This window comes from Polypterus senegalus, chromosome 9 (genome assembly GCF_016835505.1).
Source record: "Polypterus senegalus isolate Bchr_013 chromosome 9, ASM1683550v1, whole genome shotgun sequence".
Taxonomy (NCBI): Eukaryota; Metazoa; Chordata; class Cladistia; order Polypteriformes; family Polypteridae; genus Polypterus; species Polypterus senegalus.
In genome coordinates this window covers 46,439,171-46,461,353 of record NC_053162.1, presented here as the reverse complement: position 1 = coordinate 46,461,353, position 22,183 = coordinate 46,439,171, and the positions used below count along the sequence as shown (strand labels likewise).

The 22,183-nt window shown below is 38.4% G+C and overlaps 1 protein-coding gene across 1 annotated transcript in view; it reads right to left on the bottom strand.

Annotated features, from left to right (window-relative positions):
- hydin (HYDIN axonemal central pair apparatus protein) overlaps window positions 1-22,183 on the bottom strand; it is a 409,298-nt gene that overhangs the window by 216,767 nt on the left and 170,348 nt on the right. Inside the window, exons 11-14 of the mRNA XM_039762370.1 lie at window positions 20,734-20,852; window positions 8,574-8,797; window positions 6,721-6,788; window positions 2,376-2,608 (exon numbers count right to left, since the gene is read on the bottom strand). Coding sequence (XP_039618304.1) covers window positions 2,376-2,608; window positions 6,721-6,788; window positions 8,574-8,797; window positions 20,734-20,852 — 644 coding nt within the window. The remainder of the gene's footprint in view (window positions 1-2,375; window positions 2,609-6,720; window positions 6,789-8,573; window positions 8,798-20,733; window positions 20,853-22,183) is intronic.

The window sequence follows — 22,183 nt, the reverse complement described above, 5'->3', positions numbered from 1 at the left end:
CTATCATATCCTAAATGTAATTATCTAGAAGAATGCTGCTCCTCATAGTATGGTTTCTAGCTGCTGAAAGCCTGTTTCCGCCCGGGTAGCTCAATTGGCCCTGTTCTTGATTTACCCTTGGGTATTAAGGCTACAGCCACTTATTTCTGACATTTTAATGATGACTGCCTTTATTTTTATTTTTATTTTTTTTTTGCTATTCTGGTTGTAGCTTTTTCAAGTCAGGGCTATGCAACACACATCAATGAAAAGGTATGAAAAGTCCAGTACTATTTTCTGCCTTAAAGATAGCTAGAATAATACAAACATAAACAGATAAAGTAAAAAGAAAGCAAATCAATAAGAATGTATCAAGCACAAGACATCAGAATTGATGATATCTTGATTTTCACCCACCATTGAGGAGGAACTCATGCTTGTGCTAAATTTGAAAAAGCCGCCAAGGAAGCATCACACGTGCTCTTTCCATGCTGTCAAAAGGGAGATGGCAGCATGATTCTCTTGATTCTGTTGTGACTTAAGAGAGCCAAAGCATGCAAGTTCCAAAAAGCACTTCCAAAATGTCCACTAGACAGGAAAACAATCAAACCCAACTAGTAACAAGGGCAAATATGGAACTTCATAAAAATAAAAAGGTTTTATTTCTACAAAAATGCTCTGTCAAACAGTGAAGTTCCATAAAGCACAAAAGGTATTTGACTAAAGAATAAGGCAATCCCAAGCAAACACAGTCCCAAAATTTACAAATCCAAAGTGAGGTCAAAATGTAGGGGAGAAGGTCAAAAGTCGAGATGTATCAAAAAGGCCAGCAGAAACACAGAAACATGCCAAAATTCCCAAGTTCACATAAATGAACTGCCAGGAACTATGGGATACCCTCCAGATTTAAAGACCAGAGGGCAGCTCCTGGGGGTGAGTGGCACGATGGCCCAGCCTCTTGGGGGACCATCTACAAAACAAATGGAACATAACCAAGGCATTGACACAGACAAATTGAACATCAAAGAATACAAATAATAAACACAAGCAATATTCATGTGAACAAAAGATGGTCAAAAAGGACATAAAATAGAGCTCAGATCCAAGGATGCATGGCTGAAACATAACAGTTTTAAAAAAGTGCAAAGACCTGGTAGGGGAAGAACGGGTGTGCAGAAAATCATTTTTTCAACCAGCCTTACGTGGTGCAGCAAACAGCTGGCTGTACTGAGGTTGCTGCTGCCTGACAGTCCCCGAGCCACACTGTGTGTGTAGTATGTGCGTTCTTCCCATGTTTCAGTTGCTGGCTCTTTTTCACCTCAAAGCCGTCTGATTCTAAACCTGAGGTCTTGCTGTTTCAACATTGGCAGTTCAGAGTCAATAACTTTTCCCGAGCAGCAGGTGGTTTGCGAGGCTCTCACTCTTGTATAGCATTTTAATCTATAAGGCTGTATTTTGTCAGATGATGATGATGATACCAGACGGTACCAGAATGATCTGATGCCAATGGAGACAGACCAGGCACCAGCATCTCATTGTTGGATTTATTTTTTGTTGCGTGAAAAGTATGTGAACTTGTATGTTTTGCTAATCTTAAGTAAAAGAGAGAAAAATATTATTAGTTGGGTAAGTTCATGTAAATGTTAGAGACGTCTGCATACATAGTGGAAAATTCTGCGATGGCCCCTGAGTTTTCAGGGCAAATTCACCACTAAACCTGTTTAATCCAATTTAGGGTCACAGAGGCATGGAGCTTGCATAGCACATCAGGTATAAATAAGGAACCAGCTCTGAATAGTTCAATGTGACTGGTATTTATCATTAAAAAAGAATTACGATTTTCATTTGGCAGCATAACACCATTTAAAGTATAGAGTCACCATGCAATGTTACTTTATTATGGTTAAAGTAACATCTTTGTCTTATTGGTACCGTCTAATGGTTCATTCATCCATTATTATTTCTAACTTATCTTACTCCATTTTAGAGTTTTAGAGAGCTACTGACTATCTTGGCAACACCAGATGAAAGGCAGGAGTAAAATATAGAAGGAGCACCAGTCCATCACAGTGCATATCACTACAAAGCCAATTTAAAGTCATCAATGAATTGAATTTTCATGTCTTTCAGACTTGGAAGAAACCCAAATCTGGAGAAAACATATGTGGGCATGGGGAGACCATGTAAATTTCACAGAAAAAGCGAGCATGAACCCACATCCTTGGATTTGTGAAGCTCCATCTTAAACTACAATGACACAACACATTTAGCAGAAATTCATTACTATAACTCCATACAATAAGGGTATATAAAATATGAAATTAGAGTTTACAAAAAAACAGTATGTCATATATTATATTTTTAAAAAATCTGAATTAATCATTGTTCTCTTGTACCTCCACATCCATCAGGCTTAGTGATCGAATGGTTCCTCTGCTTGGGGTGACAGTGAACTCTCTTAAATTTAAAGCCTGGGAATTGCTTCTCCAACTGGTTCGGCTCATGTCTGCAACCTGAGTTGTGCTTGTCATGCTTGTATCTGCAGAGCCATCACCTGGGATGCGCAAGCTAAACATGATGGGTACTAAAGATGTGTTATTCAGACAGCAATTTAAGGTCTGAGGAAAACCTATATATAAGAAAATGTGAAAACAGAATCAGAAAAGATAGATTTATAGACATTTAGCAGAAACAATTATCAGCTTAAGTCAATGCTCAATTCCTAAACACATCTGCACTTGATCTAAACAGGACAGCAAGAGATAAGAAATTAAACTCACTTTTTGATTCTATGAATCAGTTTACCTAAAGCTGAAGCATAAAAAAACACTCAGAATGTATTTAAAGTGGCCAGACACAATAGACATGGCTTATTGGAAAACACACAGTTATGCTAAAAAAGCATTTGGAAATAAACATTACTCAAATAACATTTTTCAGAATAATTTACAGCATGCATAAATATATAATATGCAATGTGTGCCTGCTTCTTTACTATTAAATAGTCCAAAATCAATGTCTTACAAGCGGTGACATTTGTGACAGTCCCACAACATCATTCTACATAATAAAAAAACAGCAACACCAATAAGGGTTTAAATTATCATTTCATTAGAGTATTTATTCTAAGTTAAAGTGCTTGAATATCTTGAAATAAAGATCACCATCAGAAGCTGGAGTGAACATCAATAGTACATGGGTGACAGTAATGTCACACACTCTTTTGTCTGTGAAGTAACTTTTCCTGTCAATTGTACAAAGTCTTCTGTGCTAAAACACATTTCTCTGAATTTACCTTAAGGTGCCACTGTGTTCCAAAGACAGCATTGGGATGAACAACTCATAAAACCTCATAAACATACAATGTATTTTCCGTACATTGGATTAAAAGGTTTGATATTATATGAAGGACATTCATCCATACTATTGAGTCAGGAGTTTCAACTGCACTCTTTGTTCACAGGTACATAAAATCAATCGCAATGCCATGCAATCTCCATTTCTGCACATTGGCAGTAGAATAGGTCATACTGAAGAGTTTGGTGACTTTAAATGAGGCACTGTCATAGGATGCCACCATTGCCATGAGTCAGTATGTGAAATCTCTGCTCTGGTAGATCTGCCCAGTCAACTAAAAGTGTTTTTAATGTGAGGTGGATGCATTGAGGAGCAACAATAGCTCAGCCATGAAGAGGTAGACCACACTAACTCATACAGCTAGAACAATATGTGCTGAAGTGTGTGGCGTGTAAAAATCACCTATCCTCTGATGCATCATTTACAACAGAATTGTAAACCGCTTCTGGAAGCAACATCAATACAAGAGCTACATCATGAACTTCATGAAATGGGTTTTCTTGGCTGAACAGATGCACACCAACATAAGTTCTTTATGTACAATGCTCAGCATCAGCTGGACTGGTGCAAAGCACACCGCCATTGGACTCTGGAGCAGTGGAAACATGTTCTGGAGAGACAAATCACACTTCACTATCTGCAAGTGCAATGGACGAATCTGGGTTTGGTGGATGCCAGGTGAACACAGCCATCAAAATTGCACAATGTTTGTTGTAAAGGTTTGTAGAGCAGGGATAATGGTCTGGGGCTGCTTTTCAGGGTTGGAGTAAAGTCCCTTGGTTAAAGTGATGGGTACTGCTAATGCTACATAATAGAAAGACATCTCAGATACTTCAGAGCTTCCATGTTTGTTGCACAAACCCAGGACCTTAAAGATATGGTATGATGAGTCTGGTGTGGAGGACCTCGAGTGACCTACATAGAGCCATGACCTCAACCCTACTGAACAGCTTTGGGTTGAAATGAAATGCTGATTGCAAGCCAATTGTTCTCATTCAATATCACTATCTGACCACACAAATGCTCTTTTAGCTGAATGCGTAATTCCCAGCCATGCTCCAAAATCTTGTGCAAAGCCTTCCTAGAAAAGTGAAGGCTGTTATATCTGCAAATTAGGAGTGGGTGGTGGTTCTCAGCTCCATATTAATGCCCTTGGTTGTGTAATGCGATATAGCTGTAATGGTAAGTTGTCCACAATCTTTTGGCCATACAATGTATGTAAGGGTGCTTATTATAGAGCATACCTGCACACTGCTCTTTGTCAAGCAAAGTAATGCATTTGTATTGAAAAACTTTGTTCTAATATGTTGCCTAAGTTCATTCAAAAGTAACACAACACTACTTTCTGCCTGGTTTCTGCTTCAGACTTAATCAATTTCTGTGTCTGAAAATGTAACCTCTCTTAGCACTGTGAACTGCCAATTTGTTACCTGCTCCTGACAATGTATTACCTACAAAGTCACCTCTTATTTAGTGAGAAGTGCCCTCTTGGACTTATTGTTGTTGCTGTTATGTATCAGACAAGACTTCATTCTTGGCTCAAGTATTTTTTCTCTTTATTTAATCTTTTTGTTTTCCTTCGCAAATTATTTTGTGTATTATGTTATTAATTCTATTTCTGTTTTTGTCCTTTCAGTGTTTTATCGAATTCAATATTGTATTGGTTATTATTTCTGCAGTTTTGTGTCATGTCATTAATGTATGTATTTTTCATGTTTTCTACCCTTTTCCTTTTATATGAAGCCCCAGGTGTCTGGGCCACCTAGTCGTGCACCTGGGGACTGCCTTCATCAAAATATAAGGAGAAACTGTAGTTATACTGTAGCTTCAGCGTTGAGATTTTCTTATTGTTTATTCATATTTTGACTTTTGTTGTTGTTGATATCTAGTTTCTGACCCTATTTTATTAAATTAAAATACTGTTTCTGGTTTTCTGCTCCTGGATCGATTCACTTTTTAGCCTACTGTTTGATATTTTTCTTCTCTTGCCTTGATTTTTTGTGTAATTCCTTTTGAATTCTTTCAATAAGTATTTAAGTACTAGGGTGTTGTATCATGTTAGCCGTTATGGATGTAATGAGAAGTCAAGCAAAATGACACCTTTTATTGGCTAACTAAAACAATAATAATATGCAAGCTTTCAAGGTAACTCCTGCTTGAAGAAGGGGCTTGAGTTGCCTCGAAAGCTTGCATATTATAATCTTTATAGTTAGCCAATAAATAGTGTCATTTTGCTTGACTTCGCATTACAATAAGTATTTAAAAATTAAAAGCAATGTGTTTGGTTCTCTTGGGACATAATTTTATGTAAAAGTCTGTATTTATGTGTATTTTGTGTTTTACTGTCGATTCTGAATTACTCTGTTTCTAATTATTTCCTGTTACTCTAAATACACCTCCATTCCCTGTACGTTGTGGGTGGAGCCTCAGGAGGCGGGGCCACCCTGATAGCACCACTCCTGAGCCCTCTTTCTGGCTATTTATGCCAAAGCAGAGAGGGTTCAGATCAGGATAACATTTTGGTTTACTGGAGTATTGTGACTATTGGTATTTTGGATCTTTCTGTTTTCTCTGACCTTCTTGTTTTTATTTGGGACTTGTTTCCTATACAATTTCCTTTTAGGTAAATCATTTTGAGCCTCTTTTTGGCTTTTTTGTAAATTTCTTATTTTTTGTGAATAAATCCTTTGTTCACCCTTTTGTGCACAAGCGTGGAGTTTTCAGTAATGCTCGTCCTCATGGGGCTTTTGCTTTATTTTGGAACATTTCTGTTTCTTTTGCCAGCTCCCTTTGTTTGGGGACTACTAAGCCAGACACTTAAGTAGTGAGCGAGCGAGACTGGGTAAGTCTCATTTGGGTTCTGGCTCTCTTTTGGGGGACTCACACACCTTTCAGTTATATTTAAGACCCCATTTCATAATAGTTTGCACAAAGAGTTCTTTGGATACTTGTGACATTAACTTTGTTTCAATTTTGGGCCTGTGCAGGTCAGACCCTTCTAGTTGAGTTTGAGCCTTTGCTGCCTTTGGTGCAGAGGCTTGTTCTTTTAGTTCTGACCTGTGTTACTATGCAGGTGTGTATTTTGATTTTATTGAAGCCTACGTCCATTTTTGATGTAGGATCATAACAGTTGCCACAATAGATGTCAGACATGTTATAAAAGATGGAATTTACCAACAATTATTTTTACACATACAGGTTATGCAATCCTAAAAGAAATCTGAAACATTGGAAAACTGAATAATATTTGAACACTGTCAGAATAAACGAGGCTTTGAGAATGTTCTAGCCATCTAAGAAGTCTTAAACATATTACAAACAGAGGCTAATTAATCTTTGACCTCTTTTAATAATTGAAACCTCTATAGAAAACTGTAAACTCACCATAGGGCACATCCCCAAAATTCAAAGCGGGTATATTAAAATGAAATGTGGGGCCGATGACACATCCCCTGTAAAGTAAACAAGTATATCACTGAAGTATACAGAGCATACTGAGTTGGTAAAAAAAATCAGTTAAAAAATGGTTCACAAAAGCTATGGTAGTCTCAAGAAGTAACAATTGCTCATTTTCTTAAGAATTACCACTATTTTCTTATTTAGTGGATTTTCAACAGTAAAGGCAAATTGAAACAGATAGGTAGTATTCTGTAGAACCCAGAAGGAAAAGACATAAAATCCATGCTAGAAACAGCAACACAATGTATATTCAGAAATGCTTCTCTTTTTACTTTTGAATAAAATAATCTTAAGGATAAGAAATCCAGTGTAGTGTCAGGGTCTCAAGTGTTACATGAATTACTAGCTCCAAAAAAGTAATACGGTATAGATAAAAAATAAAAACCGTACACACACCTGTGATGAAAACATCCAAGAATTTAAAGGTTTAAAATTGCCTTTTGTCCTTTAATCCGTGAAATGTCTAATCACAGCTAGTATAAGAATATTCAATATGCCAGTGTTCACCTCAGAGCCTTTCTTTGTGTCATTAAAAAAGATTCTTTGTCACGCTTGGTTTCTTAAAAAAGGTAATTAAAAAAAGAGAGCATATCCATTCATTTCCGAACCATCTTAACTGATTCAGGGCTGTTGGGGACGGAGCCAATTCTTGCGTGTCACATACGTGTTACTAGCCATCTCCAAAACGTGAAGTAGTTCATTATTTATATTTACTTTTACATAAATTGGGTTGGCATACAGTAACTTACAAAAGAGGTCAACATGATCGACTACCATCAGTCTGGGGGACTGTCTGGGAACAAGTGCTACAGGACAAGATTACAAGATTGACCATCACAAGTGAAGAGCTCAAAAACAGAAATGCAAGTGAGTTACAATTCCTAGATCATAAAACCTACAGCTAATATCAGAAAATCACCAAACAGATTGATGGAGTCAGCATTCTGAATGGAGGGAGGCAGCTCGTTCCAACAGCTAGGAGCTACACATGAACAGAGTCTGAACTCGAGATTTAACACCACATACAGGTGTCATCACAACACCTAAGTGAGTGAGAAGAAGCATAGGACCTCACAAGTGTCTCCATATATATAGAGCCGAGCCATTGACTGCTCTGTTGGCAAACATCAAGGATATGAACTTAATACATACTGCTACAGAAAGCCACTTTAGTGATTGAGAGAGCGGCTTGGCGACAGCAGAGAGTTCCAATGTACATTCCAGCACAAACCCATATTCTCTCAAATTAGACCAAATCAAAGTCTTTTGGAGGTGGGAGTAAGGTTGGAGTACCATGATGAAAAACACACATACATTTACAGCAATGGCTGAAAGGCTGAATTTCCCATTGATTGTGGAATATCCATTACAACCCTAAGTGAAGTTACCTGCCAACCTTGTAGCACACTGTGATGCAGGTTGTTTGCCACTTTCTGCATTCATAATGGATCCTAACACATGTGCTTATTAGCAATTCATTCTCTGAAAAGTGATTTTTCACAAATGGTTATTGCAATTAAGCTTGAATTCTGCTCCATCTATGTGGGCTTCCATCTTAAACTCAAAGATGCTAGGTAAGGATAAACTTCTTCATGTAACACCTTTATTGTGTTAAATAGCTTGGCTCATAAGCAAAAGGGTAAATTACTAATGTAAGAAATGATACATAACAGGACAAACATGAATAAGAAACTTCAGATTGTGTTCTGTATTATAAATACTTCATTTCTAAAAAAAACAAGTGCCAGTTTTTGCTAATCTTTGCATCTCTTTTGTACCTGAAAGTGATGGATATATTCTGCGGACTGCTGTCTACAGAGAACTGAAAATCCTCCTGGAAGTCCCCGAGAATACCTGAGGAGAAGTTAACATGGATGGCCTGAAAGCCACCTGGAAGGACAATCCCTTCACTAGGGTTAAAGGTGAAGCAGGCCCCTAAGGCAGAGACTGGAGGTACCAAGGTGAAAATTGCATCAATGTCCCCTTTGTTAGCAAGAAGTACCTGAGGAAAAATAAAATGAAGAAAACTTAAATTAAACATTAATTCACAAGCCTATAAAATGAAAAATAAAACCCAGTAAGATCTAAAATCAAATGTTACACCTTTATATTATAGTAGCTGTGCCATCCGGGCTTTGCAGAGGAAATTTCCTCAGACAATGGAACTTCATTTCAGTGCTGTTGGTAAATTGGGTGTATAAGAAATACGATGTAAGTAACCAAGTACTTTTCTGTATACGATTTTTGTTGATTCTCTCACCCCTACCCAGAGGCTAATGTTATTAGTTCACTGGAGTTCCTTACTCTTGAACGTGCTACGTATAATTACCAAGGAGGAAAACATTCCTGCTGTACTCTGTATCAGTTCTTGCTTTTCCTAGATATTGACTTTGGCTCTTTTTGATGGTTATTGCAAAACATAATTTTGGAGGAAACTGTACTGTTTTGAACTCAAACAGACAATTAGCAGGAATAATGGGAATTCACCCTGAAGTGCATCCTATAAAAATAGCAGCTTTAATCCAATTTGAATGGGGCGCTTTGATCATTAATCTTGTGTCATGCCATTACAAAGCTTTGCAGTGCCTATATCACAAGCAATGCACACTGAATCATAGTTTACTTTAACTTCTTGCGTACAGCATTGACTTTTACAGGTTGTGTATTTACATGACTTATGAAATCAATTGAACATTATAAGCAATTTACAGAAAAGAACAGGTGAAAAGAAATAATATTGTGAACTTTGTACAATGTCCACCTCTTTACTTAGCTGTGCAAGCCCTCACTTCTGACCTGCGTTGTACCCAGTGGGCTGTTACGCCGTATCAGAACATTCGTGTGTGTACTTTATAAACCAGAATTCAGCCGCACATCACAGTCTGACCTCAAAGAGGGCACCCCAGTCCTCTGCAATAATCCCATTTTGACATTTTACCTGTTTAAAAAACTGTTTCTTTGCTAACCCTTTTGGTCACTTTCATTTCCTGATCCATAATTCTTTTTTCCCATTGAATTCCTAAGCTCAATACACCAACTGCATTTAAAGTATATTTTCTGAATAAGATTTTTTTGGGAACAGTTATGTACTTCAGATTTACATTTTTTTTCCTCCTGAAATTGACTGAGTTATTAAAAACATGATAAACAGGCGGCCGGCACGGTGGCGCAGTGGTAGCGCTGCTGCCTCGCAGTTAGGAGACCTGGGTTTGCTTCCCGGGTCCTCCCTGCGTGGAGTTTGCATGTTCTCCCTGTGTCTGTGTGGGTTTCCTCCAGGTGCTCCGGTTTCCTCCCACAGTCAAAAGACCTGCAGGTTAGGTGGATTGGCGATTCTAAAATTGGCCCTAGTGTGTGCTTGGTGTGGTTGTGTGTGTCCTGTGGTGGGTTGGCACCCTGCCCAGGATTGGTCCCTGCCTTGTGTTGGCTGGGATTGGCTCCAGCAGACCCCCGTGACCCTGTAGTTAGGATTCAGCGGGTTGGAAAATGGATAGATGATAAATAGACACACTACTTAAGAATAGAATGGTTTTGATAGTTTGCTGGACTGGTGTTCAGTTTATGCCCAATCTCATACAGAAGCTACAGTACGTGCCTCCAGTGAAGAGCACCAGTAAACGTGTGTTTACATAACATAAAGCGTATTTGTAGTGCACGTTTTGAGCTTATTTGAAATGACAAATTCTCTGCTCTTTAAAAATGCTGTGTTAGTATATGTTCAAAGGATCTATTAAATGTAATGCTGCATTTGAGAAATTTTTATATTAGGGATGCTCTGATCAATTGGTCGGCAATCAAAATTGGCTGACTTTCACTAAAAAAAGACTTGATCGGTGATCAGTGAAAAGGCTAACCACAAAAACTAACATTTTCAGCCTGTCCTATTCTAAACTTTACAGTACTTTAGTTGTAGTGCTTCATCATGCACAGCATTACAGTAGTTGAGCCAGAACGCCTTTTTTTGCTTTTGCAGCAAAACTTCCTGCAGTGTAAACAAAAAGCAGCGAGTGGAAGCTTGTTTTATCAGTGATTGAGAGATGATTGGTATATTAGCCTTTATGTTAAAAACAGTGGAGTAAAAAAAGTGACAAAAGTAAGCAGAGAAGTCGGCTTGTGCATTGAAACAAACAGCTACTTCAAGAAATTCAGACCTTTTTATTTTGTCCTTTAAATTAAAGCAGACACCACTTGAGTTTGGATTGAGTACTTGCTTAAAACGTAGCAGCTTACACTTTTAATTGGAAAAAGAAAAGATAAAGACTCACTTCAAATGGCTGCTTTGTAAACAATATGCCTTTTTAAAGATTTGTACTGTGTTTATTATTTGGTGCTGGGTGTCATACAGCACAAGTTTTGGTAAGAAACAAGTACTACAGAAGTAAAATAGTAATCCATATTTTATAATTACACCTCAAAAATTCTGAATGTTTAGTTGTACACACCTGTACAAATAGTGAATGTAAATTTCAACAGTAAAACTCTGTAGTGCAATTAATGATTAAGAATAATTAAAATATATGTGGTATATTTGTATTTAAGCAGTGTTTAATTGCCAATATAACTACATAACTATATATATATATATATATATATATATATATATATATATATATATATATATCGTGGCAGATGCCTGGAAGGACCAGGAGGGGGACAAAACCTCATTTGGACCATGAGAGGGCAGCCATCCTGGTCTTCACTGGGGCCACAGGATCAGAGCTTAGAAGCTCAACCACCAGGGGGCGCCTGGAGTATTATTGAGCCCTGGATTGCAGCACTTCCACCACAACTGGGCAAGGGCCCCAGCCATCCATGACAATATATATATATATATATATATATATATATATATATATATATATATATATATTTTTTTTTTTGTTAGATAAATGGTTAAAACTAGTTTTTTTAATTAAGCCTTGTTTCAGAAATATACATTACAGAAAAAAAAAACTAAACAACAGGACAGCTTGTAATTATGAGAAGCATTTTATTTTCTTACATATATATTATGGATACAGATTTCTGTACATATTTTATTAGTTAAAGTATGTACTTTAAGGAAATTTTATTTATTTTAGTATTTTATGATCACTGAACAATTAGAGCTTAATACATTTTCTTAATAAAAATGAACAGTTAACACTTGTGGTCTATAGTTTAATTGTAAAAATACACTTTAATATAGGACATAAGAGTTTTTTATTTGTCTGGTTATACAGGAGATTAGTGAAAAAAAGTTTTTAAAGGGTGTCAGGGATGCCAGGGGCAACGACCCGGCCGGGACGCCATGAGGGACCGGAAGAGGGTCAGTGCCCACCCTGGATCACGAGGGGGCCGCCTTCCTGGTTGCTCTGAGGGCCACGGGTACAGGGCATGGAAGCTCCACCCTGTAGGGGCCCGTGGCCACCGCCAGGAGGCGCCCCAATGCCTTGGGGACTTGTTACCCCGCCACACCAGGAAGTGCTGGGGTGAAGATTTAGGACGGCACCCGGAGAGCTGCCGGGAGGACAGCCGGCACTTCCTCCACGCTGGGGCGTGGCCAGAGGAGGAATGCCGGGAACACCTGGGGCTCATCCAGGCACTGTTTAAAAGGGGCCGTCTCCATTCACTCAGCGCTAGAGTCGGGTGGAAGGAGGACAAGGCAGAAGAGAGTGGAGGCGGCCCGAAGAAAGGCATATTGTGGCCAGGACTGTGTGTGTTTAGGGTTTGTGCACTAATTTGGGGGTCTTAGTGACCATTACTGGGTCTGTGTGACCGGTACGAACATTTGTAAATATTGTAAATAAACGTGTGGTGGTTGAGAAACAACACGTCCGCCTGTCTGTGTCCGGGCCGCGTCCACAAGGGATAAAGAAAAAATCTGAATCGGTATTGGTCGATCAAGTAACATGAAATCAGTGATTGGTGTCAGCCCTAAAAAACCTGATTGGAGCATCTCTAATTTATATTTTAAAAAGTAGCATACATTTTTTTTTTCTGGTAGCAGAGTTAACAGCAGTACGTGTTGGCAGACACAGGTAAGTCATTATCAATATCTTCTGAACAAAATCACGTGGCAAAACAAAATTCAAAGCCCAAAAGGACAACGCTAAGGTGTTAAACAGGAATAAGGAGCTTTCAGATTTTTTAAAGTCATTCACTATTGTATTAAATAAATTTAAGGACCAATTTTTGTAAAGTGTGCTCATTTTTAAATTAACTGGTAGCATCACTTGCAAAAGCTGCATACTGATGCTAAAAGAGTGATGGGGGAAGGCAGCTACTTTTGAACACTGCCTCCCCCAAGACACTAGACGGCAGCTCCCCTGGAGTATTGTGGTGCACTAGATTCCCACAGGGCATCCTTGAACTTAGAGCTCGCTATCTCAGCCCTATTGGGTGCCGCCAGGGGGTACTATGGAAGGACCGGGGGAGTCGTGCTTCCCTTATAGTCCGGAAGTACTGTCAAGTCACATGGACGGAAGCCCCAAAGTACTTCCGGGCGGATCAAAAAACTGGGATTCTTCATCCGACCCAGAAATGCTGGCAAGTTACATGAGAGGAAGAACAGAAGCATTTCCCGGTCAAGAACTATATAAAGGACTACTAAAGACCCAGCAAGGGAGGTGTGGAGGAGAAGATAAAGAGAGAGTGAGAGAGAGATAGAATTGGAATTATTGTGTTTATTGCCTGTAATATTTTGGCTGTGGTGCCTTGGGCACTGTTAAGAAGAAAAGTGATTAAAACGTTTCTTATTGCTTTTACTTTGTGTCCTGAGCACCTGCCTATTGGCGTTAAAGGGGCAACAGTGGCCCCTAGCGTCTCATAAGAAGTCATACTAATTGCTTTCTGGTCACCACATTTTTAGCTATTTTGTAAATCCTGGACATAAAGTATGCAGCTACATTCCTTTATATTTTAAACAATTTATTTAATAATTGAAAAGAAGCACAAAGCTGGCAAACCAAGGGAATGATGATCATAAAACGATAAGGCAAAATGATTTGCCTAAAAGGTACCTTACAGCCACCACTGCCATTCCAAAATTCTTAATCAGAATCCACAAAGAAAGAAGGAAAAAATCCAGAATAACCGCAAAATCCAAACAGTACTTACTATAAAGGGCTCAACTCCACAACAAACAGTGGTTTTCTAACAGACCTTAACCTGGTGGTGATGTCAAGGTGGATCCACCTCTTGGGGCTCCACTCACAGAGCACAAATAGGTATACAATACAATAGTTAAACACATTATAAACAAACATCATACAATTACAAAACTGCACATAACACAAAACCAATCCAAAAACAGAATTAACAAACATATAACAAAAAAGGCTTAATACTAAAAGAAAACAAAAGGTTTGAGTCAAAGGTCAGAGCCAGAACTCCTCTAATGATGGATATTTTAGTCATTTAAGGGCTAATGTATTTCAATTTACACATTTTGACATTGTAACAACTAAATTAACAGTGTTAAAAAAGAACTTGCCTCTAAGTGTTGAACAAACACTAATTAGTTGGCTTTTGTGTTAAACAAATCCTGACAGATGTACAGCATGTCTGCAAGCTGAAACATTCAGACTAATCAAGAGTGTGTGGATCCTCAAGGTCAGATAAGTGCTCCAAAATAACATGGAGGGGGATCGGATAGTATCATAGAGGGTATGAAATGTTTTTATATCTTGTTAATAAATTGGTATTCCGAGTACATTAATTAGTGGAAAAACTGGAACTGGGAGCTCGACATTTACCACGCAGAGTTATATAGCACTTTTATTTAAACTGAACATTTGATTACAATGTGTAGATGTGTTCGCGATTATACCTTACAGCAGACTGGCATTACATCCACAATTATATCTGATGATGTCAGGAGATGCTTTGGTATCCCTTACCTCTGTAAAGAAATTAGCACATTATTGAAATAATTGTATACTACTGAAGGATGAATTTCATTTAAATAAGAGCAAAAGAAAATCATTGTAAGGTTGAAAATATTAATAATGAACATGATCAAAAAACATGCCTTTTTATAAATAGCATGTGAGGTGCACAGTGGATAACTGCGTACAGACGCAGATGCATTTGGTGAATGATACCATTTATAATTCACAGCGTTTTATGCACCCCTTCTATGTTTTATGTACTGTAAGGCTACAAGCCCATTTCCTGGATGACTGCTTCGATTTAATTGTGTCTTTTCTGCTGAGTTTGTACATCTGGAAAATCATCATTAATTATTTGACATGGATTTTTAAAATATTGATTTTTTTTCTAGTTATTAGAAATGCTGTAAGTGAAGTGTCATCGCCAAACTGAAGTACAGCAGGTCAGTGCACCCGCTGTTTTATTTATTCCATTTCTAATGCATGTCCCTATCCTATCAGATATGCATTTTTCATTTTCGCATTTTCATCACACTTTTATGGTGTCACCTTTATGGGAAATCCTCTTTTCTTGGTAAATGGACAACAAAGCAAGGTTTATAAATATTTGACTGTGGCACGTATTTAGAAAAGAGTGGTAGTCTGATCATTTATAAAGGCCTTCTTGGAAAGCACTACAAACCAGCTTTCTCATTTGAACCAAAAACAATCTAAAGAGTATAGTGCCCTCCACTCTTTGCCATGTTTGATTTTTATCCTACTACAATGAATTTTTAACTGCTTTCATGGCCCTCTAAATAAATCTCACTTGGAAGTGACTAATGGACTTTTCTCAGAGTATCAATCATTGGTGCACAGAAAAGAGATTAATGGATTCTACAAATAATATTAGCTTGTTCATGATTACCCATTTTGCTGATGCCATTGACTCTTGAACCAAAAAACAATTGGTCTGTATTTTAATATTAATACGTGAATGATCTAAATTTTAAATGATTACAGGCTGATCTTTTTGTCTTTAAATTTACAAAAACTTCCTCCATCCATCCATCCATCCATTATCCAACCCGCTACATTCTAACTACAGGGTCACGGGAGTACTTTCCTTTATCTATCCTGTAGCAAACAACAAAATCAGAATGAAGCAGTAACAAAACCAACAAGGAAAATAATTTGTAAAGGTATGTACCCACCACACTAATTGTAATGCTTTAGAGCAGTGTTTCCCAACCTCGGTCCTGGGGGGCCACTGTGGCTGCAGGTTTTTGTTCCAACCAGATTCCTAATCAGTGACAACACCTGATAGCACGGATCTCATTTAATTAACTGGTTTTATTTTTCTTTTATTCAACATTCAGAAACGCACAGCAGCATGATTTTTACATTTATAAGACATTTAGAAATATTTCTGCTTTTTCTATAGATTTAAATGCTTAACTCTCTTTTGTTGATTTCATTATATTTTGCCCTTTCTCTGTGCAGTTTTCCCCCTTCGTTGTATCTTATTAATGACAAATTAAAACGAGCAGAGCAGACACGCTGGCAAACAACACTGAATAATCAAAGGCTGCAACAACTTTAGCATCAGATCCACTAATTAGTAAATAATGGATTAATTAATCAATTAGAAGACCTTGAAAAGTAGAATGAACATACTGTTAAAAAGAAAAAAAAATACGTTATTCCATTAAAACTGCTTGGTAAATTTTAATATATATATATATATTTTTTTTTTTACTGCGGTGGGTTGGCACCCTGCCCAGGATTGGTTCCTGCCTTGTGCCCTGTGTTGGCTGGGATTGGCTCCAGCGGACCCCCGTGACCCTGTATTCGGATTCAGCGGGTTAGAAGATGGATGGATGGATGGATATTTTTTTTAGCAAACTTAGTTTTCCAATTTCTATATTGTTCCTAAAACACAGAACTTGGGAAATAACAGTTCACTTAATTAGCCCAGGGGTAAAAACAGAAGCTGGTTGGAACAAAAATCTGCAGCCATAGGGGGTCCCAGGACCTAGTTTGGGAAACACTGCTTTAGATTTTGTCTTTTTCATTTTTTGTATCCACTTTAATCCACCTTAATAAAAGGATGAGTGTCTATGTGTCTATCAGTTGCTATATCTCTGTCATTCCAACAGATAGCACATCACAAATATTAACACTCATTTTACAAATCCCATATGAAATGGCACATAACTGAGACAAAGGCATTGCATTTGTCATTCCAACACATGGGACAGCACAAACATTTCTAATAATTCATTTTATTACTACAAATGTTTGTGATGTGCCAGCTGTTGGAATAACAAATGCCATGCAGTTTATCACAACATGCATTACAAAATACATTCCAGTTGACGGTGCTCTGCAAAAACTAATGCTGATGTCTACGTTGATTACTTAGATTTCAACCCATCTTAGATGGGTAGCACATCTAGTTTTGTAAATAAGAGAGAATTCATTGTGGTTGGAGCTTTTAACTATCCAACTAAAAGCAAAAAGAATTTGCAGAAATTACAAGAAAACATCAAAAAACTTGCAAGGGCTTCTACACAAATGCTTGAAAAAAAATAAAAATTCATATTCAAAAAAGGATGGGTCCAAGTTTATCTTCTCAGCTGACAGATTTCAGGTAAGAAGCCAAAGCCTAACAGTACAGTCTTGCAAAACGAAGCGATGTGCAATCTGGGTAAGCTGAAAGGCAAAGCAGGACTCAAGAGTATTTTGCATAGTTAGAAAGTGAAGCAGGACCTCTGAATGCTTTGTACAGCCAGTCTGTCTGCAGGATCAAGTAGTTTTTGATCCCAATGGGAACTGACCTTGAGTATATGTAGTAATGACTTAGCAGCATTGCTGTGTTTTGAAAAACTGTAAAAATGTTAGCTGCTTTGCTAACTGAAAGAAACAGAAGTAAAGAAAGTGGCTGCCTTTTATGAGACATTTAAAACAACAGTTCTCTATTTCAATTTCCCTAACACATCTGTAAAGAGCTCTGTTAGGTTATAAAAAAGGGACATTTACAAGGAGCCACTCAGCTGAATATGAATGATTTCATGGACACTTAGAAGAAGCTTAGAAAAGCTCTATCTCTGGCAAGAAATCCTTCTTTTCTCATTACAATGGCTCCTGCCAAAGGGTGGAATATATAAGGCAGCAGTCAGTTCTTGAAGGTGATGTGTTGGAAACAGAAGAAATGGGCAAGTGTATGGATCTGAATGACTTTAACTAGGGCCAAATTGTGCTGGCTATATGACTAAATCAGAGCATCTTCAAAATGGCAGGTCTTATGGGGTTGTTCCCAATATGAAGTGGTTGGTGCCCACAAAAAAGTGGTCCAAGGAAAGACAACTGGTGAACTGACAACAGCCATGAGTCCCTGATGCATATGGGAAGAGAAAATTATTTCATCTGGTCCAATCCCAAGGCAGAGATACCGTAACAACAAATTGCTGAAAAACGTAATGCTGAACATGAGAGAAAAATGTCAGAACACAGAGTGTGTCACAACTTGCTGCATAAAGGGCAGCGTAGCGTGGACCAGTCAGAGTGCCAATACTGACCTATCCACCACTGAAAGCATCTCCAGTGGAAAATGAACATCAGAACTTAACCATGGAGCAATCTAAGAATGTGGCCTGGACTGCTGAATGACATTTTCATTTAGAACATGTGGATGGCCAGATGTGTGTGCATTATTTACCTTGGAAAGAGACGGCAGCGGGTGGCACTATAGGAAGAAGGCAAGCCATAGCAGGCAGTGTAATGCTCTGGTCAAGGGTATTCCCTCTATGGCAGTTGCTGTTTTTAGCAGGATACTGCATCCTGTCCCACTGCAAAAAAATGCTCAGGAATGGTTTTAGGAACATAAGAAAGAGTTCAAAGTGTTGACTTGGCCCCCAGAGAGCAATCAAATCCAGCATCTGTTGGATATGCTGGAAAAGTCAGATCTTTGGAGGTCCCACCTCACAACTTTGAAGACTAAAAAGATCTGCTGCAAATGACTTGGTGCCAGCTGCCACAGGATACCTTCATTGGTCCTGTGGAGTCCCCACCTTGACATGTCAATGCTGTTTTGGTGTCACAATGAGAAAATACACAAAATTAGGCAGGTGGTTTTAATATTGTGGTTAATGAGTATAATTTGTAATTAAGGAACTGGACCATCTGGGGAATGTCACATGATTGAAGACTGCATGAACCCACTCAAATGTTATTATTTTTTTCTTTTGTTTATATATTCTGCTACTGCTAAGATTGATCATTCCTTGTGCAGCTGCACTCCCTCAAGGGCTCAAAAAGACACTTTTGAGAAGTCTCTTACTGGTGGCGAAGGAGTGAAAGTCAAAGAGAGCCCCAGTCAGTGAAAAGACTGCCACAGACATTAGATGTTTCTAGGATTGAATACACAGGGAACAATATACACATTGAGACAGGTAAGCAATTACAGATAACAGTTGTATTTCTTCCTATACTCATTAACAAAAGAACCTAAGAGGTTAGCTGGTACTGTACCTTTCATATTAGATTCATGTCATAGGTGATTTGATAACGCAATAAAATAAGAGTTGACTAGTACTACTGAATGATCGTGACATCGAAGAGTGTTGATGCGTTATATGTTGGTCAGACATGCAGGTAAGTGTGAATTTAACTATACTCTGTACATGTGATAGTAAACTTGAACTTGAATGTGATTAACAGGAAATGTGAATTGTGTGACAGAAGTGACAAAAGGCACAAAACTAATACTATTATTATAGGTTATAAGGCAGAATATTAAAACAGATGGGCGGCACGGTGGCGCAGTGGTAGCACTGCTGCCTCGCAGTTAGGAGACCAGGGTTCGCTTCCCGGGTCCTCCCTGCGTGGAGTTTGCATGTTCTCCCCGTGTCTGCGTGGGTTTCCTCCGGGCGCTCCGGTTTCCTCCCACAATCCAAAGACATGCAGGTTAGGTGGATTGGCGATTCTAAATTGGCCCTAGTGTGTGCTTGGTGTGTGGGTGTGTTTGTGTGTGTCCTGCGGTGGGTTGGCACCCTGTCCAGGATTGGTTCCTGCCTTGCACCCTGTGTTGGCTGGGATTGGCTCACTAGTGTGATTTACTGTGACTTGCTGGAGACCAACGTGAAGCCTGATATTCAAACCAAGTGGCAGCGACTGCGGTCTCAAGTAGTCGTTTTGCTATAAGACAATGCCCACCCACACACTGTTAAGAACACCAAGGCTTGTCTGGAGAAACTGAAGTTTGAGGTATTGCCACATCTTCCTTGTTCGCTGGATTTGGCACTGTGTGATTTCCACCTTTTTTGACCTCTAAAAAAAGAAAGTGGTACACGAGTGGTGGCGAGAACAAGACAAAACCTTTTATTCTGCTGCAATCCAGGCACTTCCAGGCAGGTGATGCGAGTGCATTGAGAAGGGTGGAGATTACATTGAGAAATGACATTATCAGTTTTGTTAAGGTTCTGATAAATCCCATTTTTAAACTTTAGCTTCATTCCTTCTCGTAATATGGACTGAATAGCCAAGTGAGGAAAAATTAAATCAATGGTTACCATAAATAAAATAAAATGATAAACTCAAATTAGTAAAAACAGTACTTTAAAGAGGTCACAGTGGTAATGCTGCTGCCTTGTAGTAAGGAGAACATGGGTTTGTGTCCTGGGTGCTCCACACGTGGAGTTTGCACATTCCCCCTGTGTCTTTTGGGTTTCCTACCACAGTCCAAAGACATGTGGGTTACGCAGGTTGGTGGCACTAAATTGCCCCATGTGTCTGAGTGTCTGCCCTGCAATGGACTGGTGCACTGTCAAAAGTTTGTTTCTGACTTGTCGCATATGCTAGCTGGGATAGGCTACAGCAGCCCCCCATGACCCTGTTCAGGTGTAGGCAGGTCAGAAAATGACTATTTCAAAGAAAAAAATAACAAAATTACAAATAAAAGAAAAAGATCTCTTTTGTGTGAGGTAAAAGTACAGATTAAAAGCATCATTGTCAAAAGAAATTCATAAACTGGTACCAAACAGGTTAAACTTAGACTGGATTTAATTTAGATGCAGCAAAATAGCCTCACCTCATAGCTGTGCTTGGAGCCAACAAAAATGTTTCCCATATCCAGTTTATCAAAGCTGGAAACAAGTTTAGGACCAATGCCTTCCCCTTTAATTCGGAGAGATAGACGTGCTTCTCGACCTGTAGAAAAAAATCATTTTTAAAACAGAAGAAAAGATCAAACCTGGCCTGAATAGTGCACATGCAAAGACAACCATATTAACATATTTCTAACAGACAGCACTTTAAAGTTGTGCAACTGTAGCACACATTTTCAAAAAATGAAAAAATGGTCACTTCAATTCTTATCAAACAAGCATGACCTTCAAAGTATGGTCTGAAGGCTTGATATGTTTAGCATAATCTGTAGAGGAGGGTGTCTCCAATACTTTGGGCAAGCATGACAGAACTTCAACCTCACTGATTTACTAGAAAGAATTCCTTGTCAAAAGTACAAGATGTCGCTGCAGGTAAGATGCCAGTTGCTGTGTATCGGTGAATGACCAGCTATTAGGGCTATTACTTCTTTAATGTTCTTATTGTACAATGCTCTGCACAATAGGTTGCAATTAAAGTTTTTTAATTTTAATTGTAAAAAAAACGTAACACTATGTAAATATGGTCCTTACTGAAAGTTATTCATTTTCTTTGATGTTTGGTTTCCTTTTGTGGTATGCATAAATGAACCCCCTTACTTGCAAAAAAATCGAATGGCTGGCTCAGTGAACAAGCTGGCATGAAGTCCAATACACATTACTACATCAGAGAGGACACTCTTTACTGTCCTGTTCGCTTTAGAGTATCATTTTATTGCATCACTTCTAGAGAGTTTAATAAAGAACAATTGTGATGAAATTATTTCCCAACATTGTATACAGCTAGTCATTGGTGACCAGAAAAATAAAATGGGATATCGAAAATGTCAAAAGGCAGACTAAACTCTTCATATCGAAAGAGTGGGTTATTGGAGGGATTGTCTGAGTTCAAAAAGACATCCATAAAGAGACAGGTATATCTCCAAGCAAAAGAGACAAAGGCCACAGAGATTTACTAAAAGACTGCTAAACACAAGAGCATAAAGAGAAGGAGGTGTTTACAGTGATCTCTGTTTCTCCATTGTAAAGGATAAACACCGACTAAGATAAAGGTAATATGAAAACCCAAGGAAAAGAAAACAGAAAACTGACATACTCAAAAATCCAGAAATTTGTTAGAAAAAAGTACAGTACAATAGACAGAAAATGGCTGTAATCAGGATGGAGAAATATCAACAATGTCTACATGGCTAATGTCTGAAAAATACTCAGAGAGTAAAAGTGCAGACCATAGTTGACTGACAGGGCCTAGAAAGCTCCAGAAGAAAGTGTCAAAATTAAAACAAAATGAAAGCTTGCACTGAACACACATATACCAACAAAGAAGTTAAGAAGAGAACAATGGGAACATTCAAGGCCAGATGTGAACAACTGGAG